The 21,626-nt window shown below is 32.1% G+C and overlaps 2 protein-coding genes across 8 annotated transcripts in view; one reads left to right on the top strand and one right to left on the bottom strand.

Annotated features, from left to right (window-relative positions):
• LOC148605553 (uncharacterized) overlaps positions 1-21,626 on the top strand; it is a 117,605-nt gene that overhangs the window by 16,947 nt on the left and 79,032 nt on the right. For 5 of the 7 annotated variants that reach the window (XM_088548462.1, XM_088548464.1, XM_088548463.1 and 2 more), the window contains one exon: positions 2,358-2,447. In XM_088548462.1, coding sequence (XP_088404588.1) covers positions 2,358-2,447 — 90 coding nt within the window. Of the gene's footprint in view, positions 1-2,357; positions 2,448-2,877; positions 2,935-21,626 lie in introns of those variants that run through there. The other 2 variants (XM_088548467.1, XM_088548466.1) reach the window with 1 other exon arrangement.
• LOC148605554 (uncharacterized) lies at positions 14,911-21,016 on the bottom strand. Its single transcript, XM_088548471.1, has 2 exons — positions 20,971-21,016; positions 14,911-19,359 (listed from the first exon to the last, which is right to left on the bottom strand). The coding sequence occupies exon 2, from the start codon at positions 16,760-16,762 to the stop codon at positions 16,097-16,099; it is 666 nt and encodes a 221-aa protein (XP_088404597.1). The 5' UTR covers positions 16,763-19,359; positions 20,971-21,016; the 3' UTR covers positions 14,911-16,096.

Raw genomic sequence — 21,626 nt, 5'->3', positions numbered from 1 at the left:
GTCTACACATATCAAATGTACGTTAAAAGCAATAAGAAGTGGTTTCGAAGCTGAAGTGTCACTTCAGATCATTTTAAACCAGACCTGTACAAAGCTTGCTCAAGTGTGATTGTGTCCGATATTCAGTCAGCCTTTATTTTGGAATGATAAAAAAAAAATGAAACAAATGTAAAATAATGTAAGGTTCTAAGCTTATTGGGTACGTAAGCAGACATTTTGTTATACTTTTCCAGTCTTTCTACAAAAAATGTCTTTTTTGAAACCTTACTGTTTATGCAGTACTCTAAAATTAGATGTTTTTGAGACATCACAAAGTATATACAAGTAGTGACTTACACTGGATGCCTGAATGTCAATGGAATGAATATATGAGGTCTCTTTTACATTATTAATATTGTTTACTAGTGAAGACAAAAGATTCAGACCAATGAAGCACATATCTGTGTTTTTATAGATCCTAAGACAAGGTTTTGAAAACCCCTGATTTTGCCATATTTCATTAACTGGTTTCATAAAAATACACTAAATTGTCAGATTTCTGCCTAAACCTTGATGATAGAGTATATTTTTTGTTGATTTGATGTTCCTATTGTACAGTTAGAGGAGAAAAACTCAAAGCTGTGCAATATTTTCCTCCTGGTCAATATTTCATACCTAGCAACCTAGCAAAAGCACAATTTCAATGGGAAATCCCATAGAAACCATAGTTTTTATTTAAATTTCAGAAAATAGAGAATAAAGGGCCAAAAATATCATATTACGTGTAGATTTACTGAATTCTTGAAAATAAACATCAAACTACCCCTGGAAAAACACTAGCTAATAACAATTCTAATACCCAGCCCACAATCTTATTAAAATAAGGCAGGAGACCACAATTACTTTTCAAGTGCATTTCAATATACACATTTGAGCAGATTTTTAAAATTCCACCAGCACAAACTAAATAAAACTTCTCTGGCCTAAAGATACCCACAAACAGGATTTTAAATATAAATTGTAGAACATTTTACTATAATTTTCTGAAATTAATACATATGACGTAGATGTGGTAAACATGACAAATGAACTGAGTTTAAAGTCTTAAATTTTTCACCTTCTTCCACTGAACTAAATCACAACAGAGTTGACTAATAAAAAAATCCCGAAAACATGGCTGCCATTACTAAAATAGAACATAGGGATCAGACAGTAGTTTTTCGCAAATTATATCTTCTTAACTGTTAGGTTTAGCCAAATTCTTTCTATTGCTGAAATGCTTCTTATTATAAGGCTTACAAAAGTCTACAAGGATAAAAATTATCAGATGATGCTTTTTTAGTTTTATTTTACAGTTTTTACAGTTCCAGCCAATATCTTGAAAACTATGATAGATAGATAGATAGAAACTTTCAATTACTGAAATGATCATTATGATAAGTCCTACCAAAGTCTTTTTAGGTCAAAATTGTTGTACAACTTTTAGGCAAATTTATTACCCTTGAAAGGCAAAATTAAACCAGGTGAGCAATTCAGGCTCATGGGAGCCTCTTGTTACCATTAAACTGTCCAAAATTTATTTTCCATTCTGTATACAATCTAACTCGGCAATGCATCACCGTATTTGATTGACAAATGATTGGGGCGTTGTTTACTTGCAGAATAAAGACTAGAATTTGAGGAAAGGGGAACATTTGTATAAGCAATAAATAGAAATAAAGCCGACTGCTTCATTAGGGCACACCTTTGGTGGGTTGCCCTATAGTGATCAGTCTGTCTGTCCGTAACAAATTCATGTCTGCTCAATATCTTGAGAACCATTATGATTTTAAAGTTTATACTTGTCACGTATATTAACAACACCAGAGGGTGTGTTATAATGTATATACAACTTCCTAGGTCAAAGGTCAAGGTCAACAACTTTGGTTTTAGTTGACAACCCCATGTCTTGTGGTAAAGAATGTATCCGCTCTATATCTTGAGAACCGTTGTGATTTCAAAGTTTATACTTAACACGTATATTAACCAACACCAGGTGTGTCATAATGTATGTACAACTTCCTAAGTCAAAGGTCAAGGTAAAAAACTGTGGTTTCAGTTGACAACGGCATGTCCTGTGGTAAAGATCACTTCCGCTCTATATCTTGAGAACCGTTATGATTTCAAAGTTTATACTTGACATGTATATTAACCAACACCAGAGGGTATGTCGTAATGTTAACAAGGCTATGTAATAACTTCAAATAATGCTTCATATCAGCTTATTTACCACATGTTATTGACAGCGAGGCCCACAGAGATGGCTTTCATCTCAATGATATCTAGTTGCTTTAAGCTTTACAATTTCGAGATATTATAACTTCTGTTGTATCTTTTAGACCAAAATTGGTCAAGCCATAAGAAACAACAACTTTGTGGAGCTGAAATGGTTAATAGAGAATGGAGAAAATGTGTTTTATAAGGACAGGGTATGTTTTTGTTAGGACAGGATCTTGGTTATAAGGCCAGGTATGTTTAATCAGAACAGGAATGTTTTATAAGAACAGGGTACGTTTTATAAGAACAGGATATGTTTTATAAGGATATGATATGTTCTGTGAATACAGGATATGTTTTATATGGTCAGGACTGGTATGTTTTTTAAGGACAAGGTATGTTTAATTAGGAAAGGATATGTTTTATAAGGGCAAGTATGTTTTATTCGGAAAGGATATGTTTTATTAGGAAAGGCTATGTTTTATAAGGACAAGGTATGTTTTATAACGACAAGGTTTGTTTTTTAAGAACTGGATATATTTATTAGGACAGAATATGATATATATTTAATAAGGGAAGTGTATGTTTCATAAGGGCAGGATATGTTTTATTAGAAGAGGATATGTTTCATATGGACAGCTTTATTTTATAAGGACAATGTATGTTTTATTAGGACAAGATATGTTTTATAAGGACAGGGTGTGTTTTATCAAGTGGTGAAAGTTGTTTATATTAAATGCGCCTATTATTCCATGAAGAATAAAGTAATTAAGGTTTCCCAAGTTGATATCTAGAACGCACACAAATACACCTTAAATTGTCAATATTTTCATTAATTCAAAAACAAAAAAAAAAACAAAACAAAAGCAAAATGGAGGGAAACTTTCTGGAACACGTATACAATATATTCTCCTCAATAGATTTTTTCTTCTAACAAAAATATATGCAATATGGTTTTTCGGATGCATTCTTTTATGATATTTGGGATTTTCTTCCAAAAATGCACAGGCATGGCAAATGCATTTTACAGCAAAATAAATGTAAATGAAAATTTCTTCCTTGACATCATAGTTTAGTCCTCCAAATGTTGAATTGATATAAAATTGCATTAATACATATATAGGTTTGTTTCTATGTATTTCTAGGTTGAGGAAATTGTACTTCTCACACAAAAATCTTATTTATTTCATTTAAAATATATTTTCCATAAAACCGAAAGATTGGGAGGATCTGGGCAAGATATCAAAGAAACAGTTTACAAATATTTAGGAATGAAATGCCCATTTCCCTTGCCTGTGTATTTAAAAAAAATTAGAATGGCCAAAAAAATTGTACTTGTATGAAAGAGTAATAAAGGGAACAAAGATTCTCGCGGAAATCAAAAGAATGTAATCTATGAAAAAAAGTCCAGACATGGAAAATAGACAATCACAACAAAGAACATTAAGTAACTAAAATAATACATACAAAATAACGAAAGTTAATGAGCACCTCGGACTCCACTAAAAACTGTGAGCATGGGCCAGGTACACTGATAGTGTAAGTGTCCTTTCACTGATCATTAAAAATGCCTAATTTCCTCTTGTTTTACAGAATTTAAAAGTGAAATGCCTAATTTTTAGGATTTACGTATTAAATTCGGTGTTCCGAGTTAAATTTGGACTTGTGCCGTTAAAATTAGAGTAAAATAATTAAATTAGGGTATCGATTTAAAATTTGGATATTCCCAGATAAAATTCGGTATGTACGATAAAATTAGGACACACAGCGTATTTAAATTCGACGTTGTTCTCGGTTAAATTCGGTGATGTTCCAGTTAAATTTTCACTAATTTTGTTTAAAATGTGTCATTAATTTCTTTTAAAACCTTAATTTTTCACGAGTGTAGGTGGCGCCTTTCGTAAAGAGAAAAGGCGAATGCCCGAAGTGAATGCTTTAAAGACGTGGTGATTAGTAAAATTTGAACGTGAACAGGCTAACGTGAGTAATAAATTAGCATACAATAAAAAAAAAGATTTTTATCATATATGATAATATTAATTGATTATTGAAAATGAATAAGAAGTAATAAATAAAAAATACATTATAAAGGGTATTTGTTAATAAAAGAAATGTATTTCAGCTCCTCATTTTAAAACATACGATTGTAAAAAAATATTTAACCGTCTTTACTAAAATGCTCAACAAAAACATAATAGTCTGGCTATAAGGAATAATGTATTATTTCAGAACTTCAGTCGCAATAATAAAAACAAAAAACAAAAAACAAAAAAAAAAACGCTCATTCTTAAGTCAGTGGTCGCAACAAAATGTGACGTGTTTGCATGTGAACGAAATAATAAATATTTATAAATAAATATATCATTTGATGGTCGGATTTAAATTACATTTCGAACATGAAGATTACATGCGTTGTCGCTTTAGGTATATCGCCACTTGTACAGGAAGTTAATATCAGACATCACCCCAAAAGTCGTATGTATGCGCCATCTATATAAAGACACCCACCAAATTTAAAACCGACCCATCAATTGTGAGCCCTTGAAGTGAAAATTTAAAAAGGCGAAAGTGAAAAAGGCTCACAGAACAGGATATCAGAGAGAATCCAAAATCACTGACAACGTATGCCCCAAATTTAAAATCATTCAAGCCATATTGGAAGCCGACGATATTTGGCCTGCTGAAATGACAGACGGACAGACAAGGTGTTCACTTTTTAAGTGGGGGTATAAGTTGCACAAACGTTCCTTTACAGTTGATTTCTATCGATGCAAGCAGGTGCGACAACAGATAATGTTATTGTGTGTATTTAAAAAATATGTATATCAAAATTATTTTTTTCATTTTGATTCTTAAAATTATTTACATTTACTTAAAAAAAATATATTAAAGTAAACATTTTGTTGTTATGAAAAAATTTTATTCATATTTTGTGAATTCAGTATGCCTTCGTTTGATTTTAAAAAATATTATACTATAACAGATCTTACTGAATACATGTAATCAATTTATCGGGTAATTGTAGGGAAAAAACTTGCCAGCGACAAGATGTGCTACCTCCGAATTATGTTTACAGTTAACTTGCATTCTAAACTGACTGAAATACATTTACATTGTATATATCCATAAAAGTTATATTTTACCTAATTCCAAAAGAAATTTTTCATAGTATTAAAAGCTCCAGTAAACACCCATTAACCATGTCCGCATTCTATAATGTCGTATACTTGTTTTTGATGCAGGTCATCAAATAAAAGATTGCAAACTGTGAAATGCGTTTGCAGATAATGGAAGTTGCTAGCCGACACTGTTCAAAGAAAAAAGAAGCTGCACGGTGCTACCACACCAATCAAGTCACTTTCGTGATAAATGCAAGATGTTTATTAAATCTCAGTTTCCAAATTAATTCTACTAATCACGTTTAATTACATCAGCTTTGTTTATTCTAAACACTCAGATGTTTCACACCCTATAAATTACATTCTAAAGTGTTAGTAGAGTGTTCCCTTGGCGAGCATGCAGAGCTAAAAACATGGTACATGGAAACCACTAAAAGAATAAGAGTTATACTGTATACCGAATTGACCAGTCATATGAGAAAGACCTCATTTATTTAAAGCATTGCAAAATTAGTGGGGAGGGTCATATCACATTAAAAGGGGGGTCCGATCCAGATTTGTTTCACTCTTCGGTACGTTGACTTACTTAAGCGTGTTTAATACTCTCAGACCCACATAGTGTACATTTGTATGAGCGTGAGCCAGGAAATAAACACAGCCCCTTGGCTGTTACATGTAGTAGGACATATTTGTCGGAGTTCTTCGGTCAGGTTTCACGAAAGCTGGCTCTGCCAATATCTACTAATCAAGATCTCCGTAAGGGGCGCTTATTACAGACCAAAAAATGTATACATGTCATGTCTAAAAACATATGATATTAACAGCTTGTTTTATTTTAAAAGACGATTCTTACCAAATGCCCATCATTTTGCTTTAAATAGATTAAATTCTCAATTATAAAGGGGGTAAACACACTTGAACAAACATTAATAGTACCTACATGTGTATACCTGAAATAACAAAATTATGTAACATATGTGACATGGTTTTAATAGTCTAAGTTTGAAGATTTATTTAAATGATGAAAAAAAAAATAAATGCATCCCCCCCCCACATCATTATTAACCTAGACCCCGCTTATTGGGTATTACATTTTGAATCTTATACAATATTTCAAATTTATATGTACTGCGTGAAAACTGAACGAAATTGCCTGTAAACATGTACTGTATTTACGGCTTGTAGATGTAATTGGATTGTGTGCTGTTTACATCATCCATTTCCGAATGTGATTTACTTACATACCAAAAATCAGATATCTTGGTAAAAAGACAAAAAAAACAATATGGCCAAGACAAAGTTTTTATTGTATTTTGCCAAAACTTTTGTTATTTGTCCTTGGGGCCAAAGGTCAAGGTCAAAGGTCACCTACCTATAACATAACTCCCTGCCTTGGTGTGATATACTTAAATGCCAAAGATCAGATATCTAAGCAAAAGACCAAAAAATAATAATTCAGACAAAATTATGTATCATATTTTGCCAAAATTTGTATGTTATTTGACCTTGAGGTGAAAGGTCAAGGTCAAAAGTCTCCCACCCTGGTATGCGATAATCTACCCTGAGAGGATATACCAAACATTAGAAGTCTAGGTCAAAAGACAAACAATTTTGGTCTTAACAAAGTTTGTATGAAAAACGTTAAGAAGAAGAAAAGTACTTATGGGGATGATTTGAGGTCCAGATGAGCTTAAAACAAAGATATGCTACATATTTTTATTTTTGATTTGTTTCCGTGGAGAGCACCTATTACACATCCATGCATACATTCAATTAATATCGTCTTGCTTTTGTTAGCAAAACGGGTCTGAAAATAGCATACATATCAACATTTGTATTATGCATGTCAAGAGGAAGATCATTAATAAATATAACAAATAAAATGGGACCAAGTATGGAACCCTGAGGAACGCCAAAGCTAATAGTTTTTTTTATGAGAAAGTGTTTAAAATATTTAATTGCTGCTTTTGTTAGCAAAACGGGTCTGAACATAGCCTATTTTCGTACATTTCAAATTGTCAAAAATTGAGAATTTTGGTTGCTATGGTAACCAGATCTAAACCAATCAGATTGCTTTGTCCTTTATTGTAAATTGTTTTTTCCTAAGACATACTTCATTTATATAATTATGTAGTCAGACAAATTTCCGCTATTAGATATAACAAATACATTCAAATTGTGAAATGTTTTTTTTTTAGACCCAAAATTGGTGGTTGCTAAGGAATGGTTGTTGCTATGGTTACGGTGAAAACATTTTTTATTTGTTTATATTAATTCTTGTTTTTCCATCAAATCCTATATAGTGCAAGTCAATTTGGTTCAAATGTCTGACATCGATAAATCACCCACTGCATGATTCTTAGGTGGACTGCTACTTAAAATGTATCCCCAGGTAACAATATATATGACCACCAAAGACTGCTTTTTTACTCATTTACATATAATTATTTTTGTTTTGGTAAGGATTTATATTTAACTCCTTGGTTTCGGAATAAATCCAAGGACGGGTGTGCCGGATGCACACCCCCCTTACCTAAAATTAAAAGTTTTTGTTTGTATAACAAATCTTTATTTTTCATAAACATTACCTCCAGATATTGGGTTTATACTAACTAGAAGTACCAAAATAATATAATTTGAAAAACGTTAACACGAAATGAAACTAAGATCTAATGACCTTTGCCCCACTTTTTTTAATCTCACATATATTATCAGAAGTATGAATAATAGTATGAAGTACTAAAAAAATGAAATAAAAATAGCATACATGTACAACAAACAAAAAGGCTTGGATAGATTTTTTCGGCAATTGGGGAAGGGGTACACAAGCTTTTTTCCTGTAATCCAGACAGTTAATGTTATAATATTTAAGTGGATAGATCTCCTCTAATAATTTGTACCACAGTATTAAACTCATCAAAAATTAAATAAGGGATTGACCTTGAAAACTGTTATTGAAACCATTCTGGAATTTGGGAAAAATAGAGGATAGTGTGATTTTGATCTAATACTATTCTGTGTCAAATAATATTCACAATCCAAATTTAGATACATGTAAAGCTAAAATAGTTATTTAAAGTTGATATAAACGATTAGTGTCGATTTCAGTCTGGCCATGGACAAACATCTCTGGCCACAGCATTAATGTGAATTAAACATATCTGACCCGTTTTAGTAGATAAAATAGTTTTATGATTACTTGAAGTATGTTAAACGAAGCATAGAAAACAGAGGCATAACGACTGTTTGAATTTTCGAGATATATAGATTTATGCACGTACGCGGAATATAAGAAACAATATGAAGTGCATTGGGCCGTTAATAACATGTGTATCACTGTCAGTGCAAGGTGTGTTCGTTTATTTTACAAAACCGTATCCACAGACCCCTAGTGAATTCGCTTGACATCGTGTGTATTGCATAGCCGACCGTAAGTAGGTAATCCCGGCCCAGGGGCGAAGTCATTAATTAACGATACACTCTACCAAACCAAACAATCAAACCAAATCAAAATATTGTATTACAATTAAACATATGATATACATAAGTAATGACTATGACAGAACATTTGAACATTACTGAATATTTAACATGTTGTGATAATAATATTGTCCTCAGTTCCAACGACGGCTGAAAAATAAATCAATAACTCAAAATACTCAACAACAAAAAAGGAAAAGCAGTCCTATTAAAAATATATTCCTTTTTTGTGTCATTGTTATGTAATAATAATAATAATAATAATAATAATAATAATAATAATAATAAAATCTTTATTTCAAGAGGGTTACACAGTTAGTTTACAAGCTAATCTTCCCTGAGGCCCCCACACACAAAAACTATATCTACTAGAAATTAAAAATAAACAACACAACACAAAAACAAAAGCTGATTTGACAATACCAAATCACTTTAAGATAATACAATATAGAACATTTAAAAAAAAAAGTGTAAGCAGCAACAATTTTCTCTTTTAAGATACTCTATTCAAAAGTGTTAAGGTACTTGTTTAGATTGATTTTGAATGAGTTGTCAGTGGCTTGATTACGTAAATGTTTGGGTAACTTATTCCATAAGACAGACACAGAATGTATGAATGAATGTCTGAAAAGTTCAGTTTTAATTTTTGGGATTAGCAAATTTCCTTGTTCAGCATTTCTTAGTGAATAAGGTTTGTTTCTTGAAACATAGTTAAACTTTTCTGATATGTAGCTTGGTGCTTCCCCATTTCAGAGATATATAGATTAATAGGTATTTATGATATTTAATCCTTGTTTCTACTTTCATGATTCCTAATTTTTTTAACAAGGGTTCTGATGGAGAAAAGGGTTCAGCATCTAGAATGAGGCGGACAGCCCGTTTTTGGAGTTTTTGGACAAGAATTTTGTCTAATCTTTCAGAGCCACAGCCACTCCATACAATACAACAGTAGTCAATAAGTGGAAGAATGTACCCATTATAGAAAGTTTTTCTCGTTTCAATGTTCAGATATTTCTTAATCTTTGCTAGGAGATACAATCTTGATGAAATATTAGAGCATATATGATCAACATGACATTTCCAGCTTAGAGTATCATCAATTTTTACACCAGGTAGTTTTTCACATGAAGAAAATTTTAAAGCTTTATCATTAACTATTAAGGAGGGTATATCAACATTTGACAGTTTTTGTCTTGTTCCAATAATCATACACTTAGTTTTATTAGGATTGATAAACATACAGTTATTTCTACACCAGTTTTCAACTTTCCTTAGATCATCTTGCACTTCCTGTTGTAATAAATTAATGTTTTCCCAGATTTGTGTATGGTTGTATCATCAGCATACATATCAACATTTGTATTATGCATGTCAAGAGGAAGATCATTAATAAATATAAAAAATAAAATGGGACCAAGTGTGGAACCCTGAGGAACGCCAAAGCTAATAGGTTTTTTTTTATGAGAAAGTGTTTAAAATATTTACTTGCTGCTTTCCATCCTTTAAGTAGGACTTAAAGAATTGCACAGTACTGTCATTTACACCATAGATTATTAGTTTTTTACAAAGTATATCATGATCAACAACATCAAAAGCCTTTTTAAAGTCTACAAATATATCCAGATTTATGTTTCCATCATTCATCTTACATAGCCATTTATCTGAAATATTCACAAGAGCAGTTTGGCAGGAGTGTTTAGGTCTAAATCCAGACTGAGCTGGATTTAAAAATTCCCATTGAGATAAATATTCATACAAGTGATTAGATACATGTCGTTCAATTATTTTTGACAATGAAGGAAGTATTAAAATAGGTCTGTAATTTGATACTAAATCTTTCTGACCACTCTTATAAACAGGAGTTACATTTGCAATCGTTAGTGAATGTGGAAATATGCTTGAATCAATCATACGATTATATATATAAGTAAGACTTGGTGCAATAATATGAGACGTTAATTGCAGCACCTTAGGCCCAATATTATCATATCAAGATGACTAAGTTCTATCTAACTTTAATAGTGCTTCATAAATTTCACTACATTTTACTGGAGGTATCATAAACTGTTTATGATCATAGTTTCTAATCTTTTCCTTAACATATTTATGTAGTTTATGAAAATCATGGTTTGGCACAATAATCTGGGTTCTTAAATTCTCAATACAAGATGTGAAGTAATCATTGAAAACATTAGTTATTTGCTCTTTGTCTACTACTTTTTCCCCACTTTCAAGTTTCAGTTCCTTTGGTGTAGATTTGACTTTAGGATTTAAACTATGAATGCACTTCTATAAGTTTCTGGAGTCTTTACTATCCTTTACCAGATTTACTTAGTAATTGTTTTGCACTATTTATCAGAAGCGTTGTTTTATTTCGCCAAAATCTATATTCTGACGACATACCAAGAGACTTGAATTTGTCCCCCTGCTTTCTTGCATTTAAAATTTTATTATTATACCAATCTGGTTGTTTCTCCCTTTTAACTCTCTTTGTTACAATTGGGGCATGTTTATTTAGAACAGAATTTAACATACCATAAAATAAATCGAGACACACAGAAGCACCACTTTCTTGCTCAATAAGGTAAAAAGGTGTATTCATCATATCTGAAAGAAAAGACTCCTTATCAAAAAACATAAAATTTCTGTATGTAATAGTTGAATGGGTCTTTTTTAATTCATGTCCTTTTTCTTTTCTAACTAAACTCACCGGGTAATGATCACTGATAGCAGAATTGCAAACAAACGAATCTAGGACCATGTTTAGATTGCTTACATAAATATGATCAATTAAAGTTATTTTATTTTCTGTTACTCTGGTTGGCTCAGTTATCAATTGGTGAAGATGAAACATATTAATGAAATCTAACCATTTTGGTGTAGATTTAGACGGATGTAAAAAGTTCATATTAAAATCACCCATAATAATAACATCAGAATTTATATTCATAGCTATACTCATTTCTTTTTCAAAATTATCTATCCATTCAGACTGGTGGTCGGTACACATAACACAAGAAAAAGGATCTTTTACAGAAAGGTTTGATCTCTAACCACAAAGTCTCAATACCACCTATTTCTAAATCAGGTCTTCTAGAAAATTTCAAATTATCATGAAGATAAACTAAAATACCACCACCATCATGTAGTTTCATCCTATCTTATCTCTCAAGATTAAAACCTGGAATAATTAGTTCTCTATCTAGAGTATTTGGATTTAGAAAAGTTTCACAAAACCCAATCATATCTGGCTGATTCTTCTGAAATAATAAAGTGTTCTTAATTTCATCAAACTTGTTTTCCAGTCTATTAATATTATGTGAAGAAATTTTCAATCCTTTTGTTTTTCCAAAACCATATGGACTTTCATTATACATCTTATATAGATCAGTTGTCATTACTTCCTGTACATTCAGATAATAGAAACAAGATATCATAGATAAAGTAAACATAATACATACATGCAACATTATATCAAATGATGGAAAGACCTCAAGAGGTGATATGGTACAATTAGTTACAGGCAATTCATTTACACTATTAAACTTAATCTGATCTGTGATTAACATGTCCTTCATTCTATTAGTGTTTAAAGAATCTTGACATGCAGACAAATTCCTTCTGTAGTGGATGACGAACATAACTGATTTATGGCTTTATCCTTACTTTTATCATCATTAAAATATTTAAGACTCCTTTGCAGAAAACCATCTAATAATTTAGGACATGTGCAAGTAGTATTGTTACAATCTTGACACCATGAGAATAATGTAAAATAGTTATTGTTTTTTGTCAAATTTTCTATGGCTATTTCTTCTTTGCCAGATTCTTAGTGGTAAAAACTACAAAATTTCTCTTTGTGGCCATAATAATTACAGGAATAACAGACAACTTTGTGACTGTGCTTGCAAGATCTACTATTATGGTTTGGTTCCCCACATTTAGTACAAAAATTCCCATTCTTCATATCATAACCTAGGATATTGACATAATTGTTTACCGATTGTAGGAAAACAGGTGTTCCCTTTCTAGAAAAGTGTAACCCATCTTGGAACAGATAATGCAAAACTCTACCATTTTTGTCATGAAAGTGATCATAATGGTCAATGAATTGTATGTTGAGGTCACTACACATCTCCCATAACATTTGATTCAATGGGTCAACATTAATCTTTTTTCTTGGAGTAATGCTTGATATCATTAAGACACAGTCTGGTCTACATACGGCCCTTAATAACTGCAGTAAACTTGCATAGTTGTCTCTTATTGTGGAATAATTTTCTCCTCTTTCTAAGTCATTTCCTCCAATATGAATTATAATAAATTTATAAGATGACATATCCTTCTCCTGCACAGTTTTTATGAGCTTACTGATGTTGGCCCCTCTGTTAGTACTGATGAACATTTGTAATATAAATACATCTATGGAAATAATTTTATTATCTAAACAAATATTCTATCGAACTATTATGATAACAACTAATACAAAATTGAGCTTCATCTTCAATTTAAGTACTCGAAATTTTAACGTTTGCCATCCGCCACGGCTGGATGTATGGCAAGCCAAAGTGGACAAAAATGAGCATTTTCTAATATTAAAAAATAATTTTTTAATATTACAAATTAATTTTCTAATATTACAAATCTGATTTCTTAGATCACAAAACTCTTTTTTAATATAAAAAAAATCATTTTTTAATATTAAAAATTTATTTGAATTTCTATTATTAATAAAACTATTTTTGAATATTAGAAATTGATTTTCTAATATTAGAAAATCATTTTGTAACATTAAAAAATGTGACTGACCTTGCAATATTGCAAAGTGATTTTCTAATATTACTTCAATTCAATTTGTAATATTACAGAATGTGTGATATTTTATAATATTTTTAGTCAGGAATTTGTAGTATTAGAAAATGAATTTTTAATATTAGAAAATATTTTTTACAATGAAGCCTGTAAGTAAAGTGTTCATTTTTGGAAACTACTAAGATAATAGCATTGTACAGTAAGCTAAAAAGGGGTTTTATCTGTCTTTTTAAAACAAATTCTAGCCCGGGTGTCAAAAGAATAGACGGCAGCAGTGTCAGGCTTGTCGTAAAAGACGACTAAATAGTGCTTAGAACCTTGACCGGGGAGCCGGGGCGCTCTGCCCACAGAGCAGTAGGGTTGTGTGCCCCAGGTGTACATGGGGTAACCCTGGCATGTTATATTCTTGGATCGTTAGATAAAAATACTGAAATCCCAACTGCATATCATATAAGTGCAATTTGTTGGGAAAGATACCACGCTCCTCGTACGTTACAGAACCCTGCATGGTATTCAATCAGAGTAGAAACCTTTGCGCTCCGCCACAAGATGCTAAATTACCCGACCCTACCCGCCACTCCCTATTTCCAGTGGCAATCAAAATTTATTGACCCTATTATCCTTGTATCCCACCCCGTTTTTTTTTTTTTCATTTCATCATAATTTCATGTTTATTGTATCATTCATTTTATGTTGATCGCTTGGATATTCTTAAAGTTTATATTTAATTGCACATCTTTAAATGACAAAAGATTATCTGAAAACGAATTGTTAATTGTTCGAAATCAACTTGATAATGTGATCTTATCCCTATCACATCGGAAGTTACCCCCTAAGAAAACCTCGAGGTTGAAGACTCAGATTTTTCAACAAGACATACGTGATTAGGAACAGGATGTGTATTTCATTTATGTAATTAACAGGTAGTGCCCTGGTGTCAGTTTCATAAAAGTTGTAAGTGTAAAATTGATCGTAAGTAATGACGTCATAAACTAAAATAGCATTGTGACGTAATGATTTACGATCAATTTCACACTTACGACTTTTTGTGAAGCCGACGCCTGGAGCGTCAATCAATCGGCACGTAGTGTGTGCTTGTGGTGTATGTGTATTTGAACGTTATACAGCTCACCTGTCGGGTCTGTCAATAAACATATATATATGGGCCATTATAAAAAAAATGTCACTTTTTCCGCAACTGTAGCTTTGGGATTTAAACATAGTCTTTAAACATTTTAAACCATTTTATTGATAAACTCTGTTATCAAAGTGAACATAAAAAGCAAAATGCAAAAAAACAAACAACATAGTTTTTAACATTTTTACATTTAAAGGTACTGTGGTGGCTTTTTTGTGCCCTTCCTGTTACTGAATAAAAAGCCTCTAAAAAGTTTTTTTTTATATTTCATGATTATAACTATGAATAATTTTTAAAAGGAAGATAAAATTATTGTATTAAACAAAAAAACATCATGATTCCAATTAAAACACAAAACATGAAGAAACTTGAACAACTCATAACAGATTTCTGTAAATTTTCCTAACAGATGAATGCACATCATTTTATAAGCAGCTTTAATCAAACAAAGTAATTATCTTGATTGATAACAATATACAAGATGTAAAGAAGCCTGACAATTTCTATCTTTGTAGCTCTAACACTTTTTTCATAGAAAGAGAAAAAGCTTGGTAACAGGAAAGACTCGTTAGTAACAGAATGGACAAAAAAGTAACAGGGAAGATATTTTGACAAAAATAACAATCTTCTTATAAGAAAACAATGAAAGTTACCTATAACCAACTTGTAATTTAATCAGAATTTGCAAAATCTTTTATTTGGACATCCATAAAAGAAGAATTAAATCTTTATAGAAAATTCAATTATTTAGAGATAACAGGAAGGACAGGACAATAACAGGGCGAACATTTCAATTCAAATTTTTTTTCTCAAAGAAAAGGACCCATCACCAAAATTCGAATTAATAACAATGGCTACAAACCATATTATTGCAGTCAAAATACTGTGATGAGAACTATAATAATGCAATCTTTAAATATTTAAAAAAAAATGCAAAATTGAAAACAACTTATCTGAATGCTTTAGTATTAAATGTTTTCAACATTGCCATTTATTATTCTCCTCATCAAAGTTACTTTTGACCGCAATAACTTAGATTGTAACCGCTGTTGCAATGTTGATTGTACATTTATATTTTCTTAAGTTTTTTCTGGAAAGATGTTTGTTCTATAACTGGATATGACAAAAGATAAACAAATGAACAGATCAAATCAAAATGTCAAAACTACAAAGGTCTCATATAGAAATCAAATTCACAGTTGTTCACAAACTTTGTTCCACACATCCTGTGGGACATGATATTTTCGATTAACAAGTGTTGGATTTTCTATAACAGTAAGGACATCTTCCATTTGGTACCAACATTCATCTTTCATGGCTTTAGGCCAGTAAAATGTGTGTGCATGTTGTCCTGCTGCAGATCTGTCTCTGTGCATGCACCTAATGTAGACTTCTGTTTCAACAGAATTAAGGACGATGCCTGGATAGACCTGCCCCTCATCTCATAGCGAACCATTACTTGCTTACTAACAATATCCTTTGGTACAAGAAAGTCTGGGGAAATGGTTTCTTTACTTTTATCATCGTTACTGGTTTCTTCTGTTTGTGCGTTATGTCTGTCTCTTTCAAGTTTCCTTTGTCGCATCAATTTCAAACCCTGGATGTTCAGTGACATTGCTGGTGAGATTTCTATGGCCATCAATACTACAAAATGATTCGGTACCCAATTAGTTTGGACCATGTCCTTTCTTGTTGAGGACCACATGATAAAGCTTACTCCTTCAGACATTTGTTCTCTAGGTTTTATCAAACGATGAAGATATCGTCGGACAACTTGATTACCTAGCTGTGGATACACTGAAAACACAGGTCTGCAGAGAACACTTGCTAGGGCATACACCTGCCATATTCCCATGTATGTTTTATCCTTTGATATTTTCCGAATTTCTTTTTCATAAATGATCTCTATGTCTTCTATTCCTAGTTTGTTTGGTGGTGTGTATTCATCAGAATACATTGCAATGCCTTTGGTAGACATTTTGAGCCTAAGGTGCCATGTTGTAAGTTATCATGAGACAAATAGTAGTGCTTGTTTGTAACAGCTTCAATGATTATTCGTACTCTAATTTCAGTTCCATGTTTACTATCCCCAAACAAACAAATACTTCCACAATAAGCTAGACAATTACCATCTCCGGTGACTTTAACAGGATAAATTGGGTCATCTGCGGAAACATCAGAAGGATGTATATCAATTGCATCTTCATCTACCTGAAACCTACATTTCATGATTGATGGATAAAAGTTATAGTCTATATCATAGTTTTCCATTTGGTCTTTTATTTTCATACATTCTCTTTCTGTTTCTGGGAAGTCAGCACATGCTCTTAATCTATCCAACGATGACTTAAAGAAGAGAGTTCTATCATATGTGGAATCAGAACTATTTAGATTCTGTGGTGCATCAGTGGAAGCTTTACATTTCAGATTATTTGCAACATCAGTGGAATCCTTTTTCAGACTTTGTGGTGTATGGGTAGGCCCATCACTATTTTGACACTGGTTGATCAGACTTAGCACGGGTTTTTACACTGTTCTGGCTACTTACAGTCTGAGATTTTCTACTCAATATATCATAGCATTTCCATTCATGACCTGGATGAGTAAAGCCTTCCTCACAAGTAAAATTTACAGGTCTGTACCATATTTCCCAAATCTTACTTGTTTTTATTTGGTGGAGTTTATAAGTTCCTGGCACAGGGCGGAGTGAGACTGAATTCAGATTTTTCATTATACTACCAATACTGTCTTCTGTCACCTCGTACACATAGAAGAATCTTGGTCTTTCATACATTGAACAAACTGAGCAGCATTTGTTATATCCTTTCCATGGAGAACTGACTTGTTGGCACTTCTTTTTACTGAGCCTCCCACACCATCTGGTATACCTTTACCATGTCCACTTTCGTAGGAGAAAGAAGTTTGCCTTCTGTTTATATTGAGCTGTAGGTCCATCACTATAGAAATAGAATAGGTATCAATTTCACTGTAATCTTCAGCAATCTTATCTAATACAGGGTTGAGATATGCCCATATTCCGGCTGGACCGTGTTCTAAAGAATCTGAAACAGCACAAAAAGTTTCCATGCTTTGTTCCGTGTAATAAACACCAGTATGTAGAGTTATCTGTTTTTTGAAGCACCAAAATGAAAGCTTTGTATTTCTCGTGCCATTTTACATTCAAAATTTTCTGAAAAGTCTATGTGAATGAGCACCTCTTTGTTACTTAGGCTTTCTTTAACTTTCCTATAATGGTCTATTTGGTTAGCAATATTGAAACTGTGTAGTTTGAATTTGGGCATCTCCTTGCAAAATATTTCAACAAGTTTAGCAATATCACCAAATTCCCTTTTCTACATATTTTATCATTCTTTTTTCTTTGACAGTTTGCCATTTGGACCATGAGACCTTTCTATTTTGATCAACGTCTTCTGTCAATGGAATTTCAATTTCTTTACATTTCGGACAGCGGCCATACATGCATTCAATATTCCTTGAATCACAAGATCTGAAGTTTTAAGAATTTGATTTCTAAACAAGGAAGAAGAAAGAAAGAGCATATTTTATGCTGTTTACATATACAGGTATTTCTATCAGAGTCTTTAGGTGATAGTATCCAGAATGGTCGACGTCTGCTAAAAGATGTATAGCTTATATTTTCATTTTCATTTTCCATGAGAAACTTTTTGTGAAGACTTTCGATGGAATGAAGAAGCACTCTTTTCTGATATTTAACTTTATTCTTAGTCACTGTTTTCTTTGATTCCTGCTTTTAGCTGACTATTGTCATCTCTTTCATAGAAGTCTCTTATCTTCCTCTCGAGACTTAATTTCAACACACCATTGTGTCTTGATTTTCTACTTCTAGAAAAAAAAAACCTAGATGATTCCGCATGGAAATAACAAGATTGTATTTTCTCATCAGCTGCCCTTTCACTATTCCTACCAATGTTGACTTCATTCTATTACAACCTCCCCTATACTTATTTCTGAGTTCCTCCGACAAAGTTAAGTGTTGAAAAAAAGTTCGTTTAATCTTTTCCTTTTTTGACGGACTGTTTCCAAAATTCCTCAGGAGTTTTCTGGTTGTCGTTCAAGGTGTTTCTGGGATTTTTCCCATATTTCCATGTTTGGCTGTGTAAAGCTTCATTCTTAGATTTCTGTTTAGTCTTTTTTTGGTTTTCAATTTGCTGTCTTAGTTTTGAGTTATCTCGATAATATTTTGCAATATTCCTTTTCTTCTCTCTGGTCATGTGCATTCCTCTTTGACTTTGATTCGGTTCATGCAATGGTGAATTTGGTGGTGAATTCTCTGGGGTCAATAGGCCTTGTTCTCTTTTTGCAAATTCTTTTCGTCTTTTTCTGTACTCTGCTTTCTTCTGCCTCCAATTTTTCCTCATTTGTCTCTTGTCTCTTTCACTCAACTGGTCAATTTTTCTTTTCTTTCCAACTGCCAAGTCCTCATGATACTTTTGTTTTTCCTTTTGTATATACTCTCTTCGTCTTTCTGAGTCGGAATCCCTTTTTAAACGATAACGTCTTTGCTTTTCAGCAGCAGACAAAGGCATGGTTAACCTGAAAACAAAATTCAAAGTATTAGCTTATCATATTGGTATCTTTTTATCATAATAATAAGTAATAAATGACCTAGCAGTTACTACATGGGCATCATACCTACCATCATTTTGCAAATTATGATAAAAATGAAGAGATATGGAGTAAATGTCAACCAGACACTAAACCCCCGACAATTACAACGTCACATACCGAGATTCCCATACAGTCTTCAACATGACCGTAGTCACTGTATGTAAATCTACGTATGGCCCCAGACACAAATAAAAATGTACACCTATCTCAACAAAAGCAAGTGAAGCTCAAAATTTTAAATTTTAGTTATAAGTTTTCCATTATCAATTTTGATATCTAAATCCAAAAACGGACAGTGATCCTTATCAGTATTAGATTTATTCAGGGTAAGTTCGGATGGGTAGATATCAGGAGTGTATTTAGAAAAATGTGGATTATTAAGAGAAAAAATATCATCTAAATATCTGCAAGTATGGTTGAAGGTTTCTACAAGGTGTTGCTTATGAGGGTCTTTGTAAAGTTTAGTCATGAGCTGAGATTCATAGCTGTATAGAAAAAGATCGGCTATTAAAGGTGCACAATTGGTTCTCATAGGTATACCAATTATCTGTCGGTAATGTTATTCCCAAAACGGATGAAAATATTATCAAGTAGAAAATAAAGAGCAGAAATCAATTCTGCATCCGTCCAGTTAACATAATTGTTATAAGTAGTATTGCTATATTGAGTGAAAGAAAGAATTGTTCAACGTAAATCCCGTTATAACATAGGCATTTGCTCAAAAATACCTGTCAAAAGACAACACACTTCTCCAACCTTAAGGGCAATAGAAATTAAGTTAAAGGGATAAAAAGGTATATACATACTTATGATGAGAAAGATTGGAAATGGTGTTTTAATTCATGACACAAAGTCCTTATACATACAAGCAAAAGTAACATAGTACAATGTTTGTCTTTCCTGTTATCAAGACAGTCTTTCCTGTTACCAAAATAAAAGAGGAATAAAAATCTTACCTTATCTATTGCTTTGCTATAAAATAAAGATTAACCGATATGATATCATTAACACTTCTGTATTAAACTCTGAAAATTTTATTCTATTCGCCATATTGTATATTTTGAACAAGATAATCTAGGGATTTGTCTTTCTTGTTACCATTAATTCCCTCCTGTTACCACATTTAATTTTAAATAGCCATCTTCATTTTTGAAATTGACTTTTAATTGTTATTTATTTATCAATCATAATTTTAACCAATAATGTATCTGAAACTAGTTGCAAAATTTATTCAATGTAGAATTTGTTTTTGATTTACACTTACAGGATGTTTTGTCTTTCCTGTAACCAGTTCTGTGTCTTCTGTTACTGTTTTGGTGGTAACAGGAGGGACAGTAACAGGAAAGACTTTCATACAAAAAAATTCTCACCATCACACCTCTCTGTATTCAACCTAACCAGTCACATGTCCTAATTAAAGACAAACTTGTGTGTCATGCATATGCTTCAATAAAAGAATTTTTCTATATCAGAAATGTAAGAAATCGTGGCAACAGGTTGGACACTGAATAAAATTATACTTATACTTGAACGTACCTTTTATCATCAACTGTTCCTCATCCACAACTTTGAACAAAATGGCGCCAATAACTTTTCTGGACAGGAAGTGAGGTACCTATTCACATGGTTGAATAATTTTTATCGGAAGAAAGATAACTCTTACAGGCTACTTTTAACAAAGGGTAACAGGAAGGACATATGGGATAGTTACATGACTTAAGATGAAAATTATATGTATATTTTCATTGAAAGTTATCTTCGGTTGTTATAATTTATTTCCTTTAGGGTCCTCTAATATAGCACATTATCTGGTTTTAAATAAAACAATGACTTTAAAAAATTCTATTATTTACACTACAAATTTGTTAACTTTTTACATTGTATTTTATCTCCAAATCGATCATCCAACTTTTAATATTTTTTTTGTTTCAAGGATTCTGTTCCTATTGTTTTTGTCGAACATTGCTCATAATTGGTTCAAATAGCCAGTACCACAAAAATAGGTTTCCAAGTTGAGAATTCACTGAAATTGGCTCGTCCACTAAAGAACGACTCATTTTGAAAATGACCCATATAGGTATACATAGTGAAGAATGCTGTTTGAGTCGTGCGTAACAATGCTTTTCCTCCACAGCTTGCCGAATAAGTTTGCTGAGACACTAACATCGTGTGGTTGCACTGCAGGGGATGAA

Source organism: Perna viridis, chromosome 10 (assembly GCF_037379345.1).
Source record: "Perna viridis isolate PV_CMFRI_1.1 ecotype Kerala chromosome 10, ASM3737934v1, whole genome shotgun sequence".
NCBI lineage: Eukaryota > Metazoa > Mollusca > Bivalvia > Mytilida > Mytilidae > Perna > Perna viridis.
The sequence above is the reverse complement of the archived record's forward strand: the minus strand, read 5'-3'. Positions and strand labels throughout refer to the sequence as shown.

What these genes read in the sequence shown, in the direction of transcription:
- LOC148605554 (XM_088548471.1), bottom strand. Translation starts at nt 16,762, where the DNA reads ATGTCTACCAAAGGCATTGCAATGTATTCTGATGAATACACACCACCA.